General features: G+C 41.4%; 1 protein-coding gene across 1 annotated transcript in view; it reads left to right on the top strand.

Annotated features, from left to right (window-relative positions):
- Positions 1-10,447: 10,447 nt before the first annotated feature.
- mafa (MAF bZIP transcription factor a) overlaps positions 10,448-12,177 on the top strand; it is a 77,172-nt gene continuing 75,442 nt past the window's right edge. The window contains exon 1 of the mRNA XM_069693626.1: positions 10,448-11,792. Coding sequence (XP_069549727.1) covers positions 10,825-11,792 — 968 coding nt within the window. The 5' untranslated portion in view covers positions 10,448-10,824. The remainder of the gene's footprint in view (positions 11,793-12,177) is intronic.

Here is a 12,177-nt window from a genome sequence, read left to right as displayed (position 1 = left end):
TGAGACAAAACCGTTTTAGAACGTTGCAGGGGAAAGTTGCAGCAACGTGAACTGGACATCTAAGTTTGACTCTAACTACCGTGCCTTACGTTCTATCGTGCCCATTTGCAGTTTGACAAGCTGAGTCACAGGCGACACTGTCAGATTGTTTGTGTTTTTTGGGATTATTAGAAGAAACATCAACTCCTGTCAGAGAATCTGACAAAATAGGGGAGATCTCCTGTCTCAAGTTCACAGCATATATTTGCAAAAGCCCCCTTAACCTTCTTGTTTTTTGAGTTTATGCTGTTTCATCACTACTACGAATGCAACTGTTGCAAGTCACTCACTACCACTGTCCTCACTCATGTTTTAGGATGTTTCAAATTATATCCAGCTACGCAAAAGCCTGGAAACCCAGCAGTTAATACAGAAATACAGAGAGTCGCTGCTGTGGAAATGTTACACCATCTTTGGTTGCTTTGGTGGAAACTGGCAGGTTTCAGAATGTTGCAGACTGGTGAATTGCAAGTTGCATGTTTCAAATTATCTTGTAACAAATCTTTGATCTGAACCAGGCCTAATCGTTGCCACAGAGCTATTGACTTTCGGTATGTGTCTTGTAGAAAAGGGGACGGTAGGTTTTAGCCTCTAATGAACATTAATCAGCAGTTGGCCTAACAGTTAAATGTTCTTGATTTGGTCATTCACATATTGAGTCATTGTTGGCCACTCAAGTTTACAGAGGTGACTATAACTGCTGCTGATATTGCTGTGACTGTGTATGACGTACTCTAAATTCCCCCTTAGTCCTTTACTCTGCATGGAGTAAAGCCGGCTACTGTGGATCAATAGTTGGCCATACTCCTGTAGCTGCTGGGGTAATAGAACTCACTTTTCCCATATTTCAGATAAAAAATAAATCCTGAACAATTGATAACTCTTTATACTCTATATTCAATAACAATGATTAAAAAAAAAAAAAAAAAAGATGTATCCGAAGATTAGCCTAGATAACAAAAAAATGTGTTTATTGTCTTTTTGTCACGAGTTTGTGACCTGCAATATAGTGCCGCCACCTACACAGAGATGTTTTTTTTTTTTTTTTATCACTTCATGACTTAACTCTGAGCTAGTAAAAGTTGACATGCATTGTGTGTGTGTGTGTGTGTGTGTGTGTGTGTGTGTGTGTGTGTGTGTGTGTGTGTGTGTGTGTGTGTGTGTGTGTGTGTGTGTGTGTGTGTGCATAGTTGCAAAGGCTATCAGGATGCTTTGAAACACTAATCACCATATTGACAGAATGATCATCATGTGTTATGATTGCAGCAGAGAAATTTGAACTTTATCAGGTTAGTTGCCACGCAGTATAGACGCAAATGTACACATTGTGTAATGATGATCTTTCTCTGTTTCTCTCACACTCATTCTCTCCGCCTATCTCGGTCTGTGTCTCTGTCTCTGTCAGACAAGCTTGGAGACTCATTGTTCCGCAGGAAATGCTCTCACCATACAGACGGCCGGCTTGTATACTCTAGATTTAACCTTATAATAGCGTCATCGACATTTAACCCCACCGGCTTCTGTTTGCTTTATGTTGAAGCCTCATTGCAAACACAAAATAGACTTTGAGAAACCACAACCAGCGTAAGTCTCAGAAAAGCTCAGCAGAGACAGAAGCTGAAACAGAAAGTGGGGAAGCAACAGGTTTTTGTTCATATTTTATCTGTGATTTTGTTTGACAGTTGGCTTCAAGCCTGCAAGAAGCTAAACGATAGATTTGTTCGGCATCTTTTGCCCTGAGGCCTTCGGGCTTCCCGACACAGAGAGAGCCACGGGGGGAGCAGCTGCTGATTCTGCCACTCGTAAAGACTGACACATACTTACTTGCATACACATGTGGAGGCACTCAGTCAATGTTTTTCTCTTCCTCTTAAACACAAGCACAAATACACCCTTGGAGAGAACAGGGAGAATGAGATTCCCTGTAATGGATGGTGCAGGTGTGAGGATGTCCTGATATGGGAATTCCCAAAGGCCATGAACTATGCAGGCTGTAATGGCCGGGCCAATAGTAGCCTTAGCTTAACAACATGCGTCCAGAGGAAGGGATTTTTACTGGCCAAGCAGCACACCTGCCCTGTAAATATTGTCTCATCCCTTACTTACTTATCCCTCTGTTGGATGCGACTCCACGCTCATCCACCTCTACTCTTACTCTATCTCAGTTTAAAATAAACAGTTACTTACCTCCCGTCATACTTACCAACAATATTCCGAGTGAACGACTAAAATACAATCTGAGAATGAACAAACAGCTACCTTTTGAGGACCAGCAGACTTGTGAATCAGCTTTGTTTTGCACAGTTTTGAGGCTCATTTAGCAGTGATAGATTTATTTATCGAGGAGATGCTTCTGTGATCTTTTTATTGGTCCTGTAGGCTGAGAATGGGTCTGACTATCAGGCTCTGTGCTCAGCCTCGTCAGTATCTCCCCAGTCTTTCTCATTTCATTAGGAATCACTCAGCACTTCAGAGAAACATTCAATTACGCTCCAATGGTAATTAAATGTTCCTCAAATGAGTTCATTTAAATCATCTTCATTTGGGCTTCAGTTGGGCTTTTAATGCCGTGTGTTCGACGCAGAGCTCAAATGAACATTAAGCGCTTCACCCACTGGGAGTGTTTGAAGGGCCACGCTCGCAATCACAGTCGGATGACATTTTAACCAGCTTAGCAGCAGAACAATCGAGAAAATATAATTATTCTGAAGAGATACAGACTGCAGGATTTAAACATACAAAGGGTCTAATGATATTGGTTGCACAATGAGGCCGGTGATGCATATTTGCAGGTCAGGGATAGTCAGATGATTAAGATGATTCCATAACCTTGCAGTCTTAATGTGGCGATTGGTCTTTTTGCCATAGGAGCAACTGTGACATTACCTGTGATTACTTAGCTCACCGTGTTAGATTATGTCTGATTTGAGATGGGTAATAGGAATGATCTGAGAGGGGACAAAACTCATCCACTCACGTTTCATTGTGACAGAGATTTTCCTCATAAAGGTTTAGATTGTATAACAGTAAAATACTTAAATGTCATTGCAAATCCTATGATTAGAAATGGCTGAAATTTAAGACCAGAGTTTTAGAGTTGCAGGACATTATGGAAAACTTAAATATGATTAGGCACATAGGAAAACTTTGTGATCTCTCCTTCTCTTGTAATAGGTATTCTTTAAAGACTGCATGTTTAGTTTCATAATGCATCACTGTAAAAGCTGTAAAGTGTTTTCTTGTGATGTTAACTTCAGAGTGTATTCTCAGAAAATAAACTTTTAATCATCTCTATTGTGTGTTAAAAGGACCACCTCCTACCACAATGGCCCAACCCTGTACAGTCCAACATAATAAATGCAATAATTATGGGTTGGTGAAATAACTGTAAATCATTTAATGACCCTACAAGGCGAGAGTTATTTTTAAAAGGGGATTCATCAATATTCTCCAGGGGTACATAAAGAAAGGTCAGAAAATCTCTCATTAGGCTATGAGCATGCGTACGCGTGTCCCTCTATGTGCGTTTGTGTAAGCGTGCATACATTTGGGAATGTGTCACTGTGTCTGCTTGCTCGAGTGTCTCTACTTACCTGTTAATGTGGGGTTGACGGGAGGGCCAAACAGCATCCTGATCATCCATGCACAAATGTGCATTCATCTGTCATCGCTGAGTGACCATCTGCATAAGAAAGTAAGAAAAAGGGAAATTAATCCTTTCTAGAAATCATGAAATTATATAAGGCTGCATTCTCTGTTGTGTAAGAAGAGAGTGAGACTTAAGCCCCGATAACCGACCATGTTTAGTTCCCCTCTAGAAATTATGTGGCTCTTATCAAACTGAGGTTTGGTGGAGGCAGACAGCAACTGCTCCTGAGTATCTTCACAAAGTCAATGGTCAGTATTGGCATATTTGACAAACATTGTGTTGAACACAAAGAAGAGATAGTCTCATTTAGTTCATTGTAATGACCATATAAGAGATAATGAATGAATGGGAAAACACCATAAACAAGATAACATCCATGCGTTAAACAGCAACAGAGGCATTTACATGGGGTCATGTGGATAGGTGTAACATTTAGGTCGAGTTATAGTCCACCGCTCCCACCATCATCTTCTTGCCAATAGTTGACAGGGTAAAAAAAGTGTTATAATATATTGCAGTGAGGGAGACTGAAAAGTCTTGTTCCGTGATATTTTTTCTGGACCGCTGCACGAATTAGGTTGCTAACTCTCTGTAATTGTGAAAATTATACTTTATTGTTAGTGTCAGTTCCAGGCTACAGTAGCTCAAGGGCACAGCAGCTCCGAGGGGCCGGGCGAGGGGGTGGAAAGGAGGGGCTGGAGGCAAAGGATTTGCCAGAAATTTGTGTAAAAGGTGACAAGCCCTGCAAACATTGCTGCAATTCCTCTTGGCCCTGTGTAGACAACTGAAAGGAGGTGGACACAATAGCAAGAATTATGATACAATAAATTATAAAATGCATACAGCTAAATCCACCTTATTAAATGTTTTTTTAGTCTGCCATTACCAGTGTGGTGGAATGTCAGAGTGGGAGGCAAGCACATTGTATGATCAGACGTGTGTGTGTGTGTGTGTGTGTGTGTGTGTGTGTGTGTGTGTGTGTGTGTGTGTGTGTGTGTGTGTGTGTGTGTGTGTGTGTGTGTGTGTGTGTGTGTGTGTGTGTGTGTGTGTGTGTGTTAAAGACAAAAGTCTAAGTGTTTCAATAAGTCTAAGTGTTTACAATAAGTGTTTCGGATTTTATAGTAACGTTCGTGCCATATTTAGTTGTATCTGTGCTGAACTGCCATGCTGCACCAAAATACTTTGCTTCTAACTGTATACAAAAATACCAGCTCTTACTTCTAAAACAGCAAATGCAAACAATGAAGTAAATATATTTGTTCATGTTTTCCTTGCAAAATATAGCTCTCAGAACTGCTCCACTTTCTTAGAAATGCTTGTATACCAGCTCAGTCTGTGTCCCTGTACATCATGAAGTCATATCAAAACCTAAACACACACACACACACACACACACACACACACACACACACACACACACACACACACACACACACACACACACACACACACACACACACACACACACAGACATGCACGCAACATGGAGACACACACACACACACACACACACACACACACACACACACACACACACACACACACTCACTCACACACACACACACACACACACACACACACACACACACACACACACACACACACACACACACACAGTTAAAGACAAAAGTCTAAGTCGTGTGACACCATTGAAGGACGGTCAAAGGAGATAACCCTGGAAAGCTATCTAGCAGTTAATATGTCATTAAATTGCGATACACATTAACCTTACACATGACAGTAAACCAATACATTATGTTCATGTGAATTTAATTATGGCTAATATGCAAACCAATCTGCCAACTCTTTTGCAATATTGACTAGTCTTCTTCGATTCCTCTGCATGGGCTGAACAGATTAGCCTATGTTCATGGGCCACCCAGTATTAATTAGCAACCGTGTTATTTAACTTGACAAATATTATGTTGGAAGGGGAAAAAATATGAGAAAGAAAACCACAAAACTCTGTGTCACCCCGGGTCATATGACAGTGAGACAGTCTAGAAAACACGTGTGACTCTGCTGTTCACAGCACTGTAACACATTCACTGCTTTACTGCTGGTTCCTTGCCATCAAGCCACAGAGTTGATACTAGCTCGGGGTCATACTCGGAGTTCTCCGCTCACATAAACCCCGCTAGGCTGTAAGCTACTAAATACTTTCCACCAGTGTCAGAGAGGCCATCCAAAATCCACCTCAAGCTACAGATCTGCTCTCTTCCTGACCTTCTTTTGTCTGCTCCGTCCTCTATCGCACCCTTCTCAGCCTCACCCTCCTTCTGACTAATGGATTAAGGTAATTATGACATGGCTGTGCCCACATTCTGTTGGTGGGGTGAAAATTGATATTCCAGCTTTGTTGTTCTCACTAAACTGTTGATGAAATTGCATCACCCCAGAGCAATACCAGCTCTTTGCATCAGTAGAGGTGTAAAGCACGGCTAGTCTCCATCTTCTTAATTTCTACAGGTAAAAGCGACGCTCAGACAAAGTGTTTTTTGTCATATTAAAGGCTATGTGACTCCGTTTATGGTTGTTTGTTTGGAGGTGCTATCAGCTTTCAGGTATTCACCAGTGCCGACATGGATACAGTAATAAGCTCAGGTTGGGGGCGGCTTACTAAGTGTTGGAATGCAAAGAGGCTGATTAAATGGCCTTATCGAGCCCTGCCTGGAACAGAGCAACCCCCACAACCACCACAAACACACAGAGTCTAACAGATATGCAGAAAACAACTCACTGACCTCTGATCTTTCTGCTCAGCTGCTACTTTTGCTCTCCAGAATGAGAGGTGTTCAGACTGATACCAGCACGTATTCTAAATGCCAGTCTTCGTGTTATTGCTGAGGTTTATCAATTTAATGTTTATAGTTCAGTATGTTTCTGAGATTAGTGTTATGAGCATATCTCTTGCATAACTTTACAAACTAAAAAAGGTCACTTTATATAGACTAGCTGTACTGTAAGTGGAATAGGGTTGTAAATCTGACAACATGTAATTCCTGACTTCCTCCTGTGTTAGTTTCTTTCACCCCAGACAGAGAGGACATTCTTGAGCCTCTGATTTTTTTTATTCTGTTTTTTATAAAACTCTCTGCCTGGTCTGTTGCATGTGAGGGCCTCAAACTTAGAGTGGGAGTGTGAAGCCTTTAACTGCACGAAGACCTCTGAGGATACATTTTTTTTTATGAATAAAAACAAGTCTGTTAAACCAAGCCAACATTTTGGAAGTCACCATCTTGCCATCATAAGACAAGCAAGTCTCCTGTTAAGTGTGTTTATAATATAATCTTGACATCAATGTATTGCCCTTTGAACACTGCATTTTGGGTATTTTCTTAATCAAACCTGCAGAGTTGCAGACAAGTGTGCATAAGTGTGCATAAAAGGCTCAAAAAAGTCAACCATATACCCCTCAAATGCTTTCCAGTTTCACAGCACGACAGTGCTGAGCCCTCACACACCGATCAGAAGCACACACCAGCGTAAGTGCGTAAGGAGGGACGTTAGAAAGTGAGCCCTGATCTCGTTAAAAGAAAGACTTACCTACGCACAGCATCGCTACCTCTATCTACAGGTCTACTGTTTGTGTTAGGGGTATGACTCTGGGACCGACTCCTTAAATTGACCAAACACCGTTGTAAAACAAAACCAGAAGTCATTTTGATCATCTTGATGCAAAGAGCTATAAAGGACATAATGTATTCAGTGATCTCCAAGGGGTTTGGTGACCTATATAAACAATGCTATAATAACAATTAGACGTCCCACAGAAACTCTTAATGATTTACGATTTCAGATTTGCAAATCTAAATTCAGTCAACACCGATTAAATTCAAAATGTGTTTGTCGTCAACCCCAACACAGCTGTTTTAAATCAAATGTGTTGGACCCACATGCACAGTGAAAATGTGCACTTATCACCTTGTCAAACAGTTGTGATTTAGAGGTTCTGAGCTTGAAACTTTATGAACATTAATGATAAGAACAACATTTTCTACAGCATTCGAACAAATGAACTCCTAATTTTCATGTGGTCGCTGTGGTTTCAAAAATCTTCCAGTTTTACAAACTACTAAAAAGCCAGAAAAATGGGAATGACCCTTTTAATGATATTATGATGCGTCACATCGTTGTAAGACAACCCGCGCTACTCTTCCACCTCATCACATGAACTTCTTCCCTTCTCCTCACAACGGCTCTCTCAGCTCTGCATCATCAATAACTTCAAAGGCACAAAAGCAGCTAAATTAGGTCCGCCACTTTCTTCTGTCATGACTAATGAGCTCTCCCTTCGTTTGTATATTAGTCTCGCTCTGCTGTGGCCGTACCCCAGGGAACGGGCCACTGCTGTGCCTTCCCATGAGCAGGTAAGCCCAAACAGATGACAAGGCAACAGAATGGAAATAGAAACAATAGGGTTTTGTTTGAGCCACATGCACGGTGTTGTGCAAACATACAACCAGATACACCATTTACTAAAACTTTACCAAAATGATGATCATGTGTCTGGTGAACTTCATTTTGGTTTCTTTCATAAATACTCTGCTACCCTTAATACGAGTGAGAGTATTATGAAAATTGTTTTGATTCTACATTTAATAATCCCGCCTTCATTCTGATCAATATTTCATTGTTGACATAAATGATATACACAATCTGAAAGTATGATTGTGCACTTACTAAAGAAGTACTGTCAACACATAAAACAGAGCGAAAGTCAAATTTTAATTTAAAGGGGAGAAAACTGAAAGACACGACCTGAGCTTCAGTTTTGGACAACCATATAAAAGTGTAGAACGCCTTATGGTTATCAAAATATCTGTTTGATTGCCAGGATCATGCTCCACTGCTTTTTGCAGCACGGACACGACTGATTTGGCCTGCCGTAGTGTGCACCCAAAAATCTAAAAATATACACCGATGCAACGATGAGATCATGCACTTGGAGACGGAGAGAGACAGACCATGATTATAGGGTTTCATCACGGGAAAGAAATGGTTATTTGTCAGCACCATGTCAAGAGAGGCCACAAAAGAAATCAACACTGTGACTGGCCAGTGAGAGCAGGCCTTAGTGTAGCTTACATCACTCTTTTCCCAAACAAATTGCATTATTATTGAATGAGTAAACAGCCATGTGTCACCAGTTAACTGCATTTTGCCAATAATGCAGATACAATGAGGGACTGAAACTTCGGGGTATAAATCCCTTACTAAAGTCATGTCATTGCTGTTGATGAATTCAGCTTAATGCATTGAAATCAAACTGAATAAACTACCACCAGGTGTTTCTACAGCATATGAAGAATTCAAAAGCCTTTACACACTCGACTATACATACTCACAAGGAAAGAGTCCCTTTATCCTCCACCTAAAATAACACATTCAGTTGAACATTCATACTTTACAGTGTTGACATACAGTGTTGGGTCGACATGGTTAAACACATTACGAGCACGTAACTTAAAAGGACACACGGTCATATGGGAAGCAGGATTACCCAGACTACCTCATTTTACTGTTGTACACAAGTCAATTAAAAGAAGGAGACCTCTGAACTGAGATAAAGTGCAATGTCCGTGAGTGGTTTATATGGCTCAGATAAAGTGATTTTTATGGCTGTTGGACATGCTTGAACTGAACACTGGGTTCCTTGACTTCACTTCCTCTAACATGACTTCTTCCACCCAACATAAAATGGATTATATTAGTCAGTCGATATTCATAAGGAATACTGGTCTTTTTTTCTAATTGAAATATATAAAATAATGACACACTTGCTGTGTGTGTAAGTGAGTTTTTCAAACAGAATATGTTTCATCGCTTTATGTGAACTTTTATTCTGTTTGAAGTGTGTGCAGACTGACTGGAAGGGGAAACCCTTGCACTGGCATGTCCAAAAGGTGGCAGTGTTGAGTTTTATAATGGTGCGCAGAGGCACGATAAACCTCTTCAATCCACCTTTCCATTTTTTGGTCAAGTTACCTCTGTACATTGTTCATATATGCCATTTGTGTTTTATACAACATAGTTTATATATATGTTTCATATATGTATGTGCTTCAAAATTAGACAAATATTAGATATTGTCATTAATACATTGAAATGATTTTACTGTAGAGAAACAACATGAATAAGTTCCATTAAAACAATAAAAATAAAATATAAAATGGTGTGGGCTACATAAAAAAACGAGTTAAATGTTCTCTGCTCATTAAAAGATGAACAAATGTAGATTTGAGATGGATTTATTTATTTTTATATTTCTATCTATCTATCTATCTATCTATCTATCTATCTATCTATCTATCTATCTATCTATCTATCTATCTATCTATCTATCTATCTATCTATCTATCTATCTATCTATCTATCTATCTTCTTTGCTTTGTCTCTTTCTCTAAATGCTATGCATTATAATTCCCGTGTTAATGAATGCCGGCATGCATCCGTTGTTTCACGTCAAAATAAGTTCAACTAAAATAGCTAAATTGTAGTTTAATATATAATCGGAGATTAAAATGACGACCGGAGTAGTAAAATATTCTATGTCGCAGCTGACAAGTCAGCTGGTGGCCTTTGACAGTTGAGAAAAGTTTTGTTTCTGTGGGCTACTAATATGTTAATTAGCTCTCGGAGTGTGCGACCCTATTGGCTCTTCGTCCGAGTCAATTTCCCATTTCCAGCCTGACGTCAGGGCAGCTACAATGCTCTTAAACTCATCTGCTGTGATCCCACTAAAAAAAAATCGCCCCACCAGTCAGCGGCTTATAACGTGCGAGGCTGCATTTACTCCCTCACTCTCGGCTTGTTTCCCTCTCCGCTTGCGTAATGTATTCATGAAGAAACCGTAAAGTGTTAAATGTTTGAAATACAAAACCGCCGAATTTCACATGCTGAAAAAGGACTCCGCTACTCGTGCGCGCGGCACTGCTGTGTCTGTGCAATAGATTCAGCAAAGAAAAACTCTTCTCACACGCCTGCAAGTCCGTGGCTGCAAAAAGGACGCTGAAAACCTCGTTTTTCAGTTTCAAGACAAACGCTTAAAAATCAAACTGGCTAACGTTCTTCCCAACCAACCCAGTTTGACAGCTGCTCTTCACCCCGTTTGGAGGACTGTCAGCAGCAAGAGGATGGCATCAGAGCTGGCAATGAGCAACTCCGACCTGCCCACCAGTCCCCTGGCCATGGAATATGTTAATGACTTCGATCTGATGAAGTTTGAAGTGAAAAAGGAGCCGGTGGAGCCCGATCGCAACATCAGCCAGTGCAGTCGCCTTATCGCCGGGGGATCCTTGTCTTCCACCCCGATGAGCACGCCTTGCAGCTCGGTGCCCCCTTCCCCAAGCTTCTCGGCGCCCAGTCCGGGCTCGGGGAGCGAGCAGAAGACACACATAGAGGATTTCTACTGGATGTCCGGTTATCAACAGCAGTTGAATCCAGAAGCGCTGGGCTTCAGCCCCGAAGACGCAGTCGAGGCGCTGATCAACAGCAGTCACCAGCTCCAGTCTTTCGATGGCTATGCCAGGGGCCAGCAGTTTGCTGGCGCAGCCGGAGCAGGAGGCACCATGGCCGGGGAAGAGATGGGGTCCGCCGCGGCGGTGGTATCGGCAGTTATCGCTGCGGCAGCAGCTCAGAACGGAGGTCAACACCACCACCACCACCATCACCACCACAGCAGCAACCACCACCAGGCACCCGGCGTCCAGTCCAACGGCACTTCTGGAACAAATCACCCACACATGCGCTTGGATGATCGGTTTTCAGACGACCAGCTGGTGACCATGTCAGTGCGGGAGCTCAACCGGCAGCTACGAGGGGTCAGCAAGGAAGAAGTGATCAGATTGAAACAGAAGAGGAGGACCCTAAAGAACAGAGGCTACGCTCAGTCCTGCCGGTACAAGCGGGTCCAGCAGCGGCACGTCCTGGAGGGAGAGAAGACGCAACTCATCCAGCAGGTCGAGCACCTAAAGCAGGAGATCTCCAGGCTGGTCCGGGAGAGGGACGCGTACAAAGAAAAGTATGAGAAGCTCATCAGCAACGGCTTCAGAGAAAATGGATCCAGCAGTGACAACAACCCTTCATCCCCGGAGTTTTTCATGTGAGTCTCGACATATCGCGAAAAAAAAAAAAACAATATCTGATGAGTTATCACCCCGCTTAAACAGTTTTCATTGTGAAACTTTTTTTGTATCTTTTAATTTGGCACAAAGCCGACTAGACCAAGAACTAATTTGTCAACTTTTTTTTTCTTTCTTTTTTTTTTTTTTTTTTTTTTTACTTTATACATTTTTTTGAAAACAAGAATTTCCTCACCAGACTGTTTTAGATTTGGAGGGCTTTGTCATCCGTGTTTTTAATTTTGGAGAGGCATATTGAAAAAACTTTCATCTACTTTTTTGCTATCATACTCAGTATATTATGCATCGCCTGTTTGTCAAGATTTTTTTTTATTTTTTTTTTTTTTTTTTTGTCGCTGTTCATTA

The sequence above is a fragment of the Brachyistius frenatus genome, unplaced genomic scaffold, assembly GCF_029030835.1.
Source record: "Brachyistius frenatus isolate BFR_SWC_R1_liver_20210118 unplaced genomic scaffold, ASM2903083v1 Contig_15, whole genome shotgun sequence".
Lineage (NCBI taxonomy): Eukaryota > Metazoa > Chordata > Actinopteri > Embiotocidae > Brachyistius > Brachyistius frenatus.
Note: the sequence above shows the minus strand (reverse complement) of the source record. Positions and strands in the feature narration are given on the sequence as shown.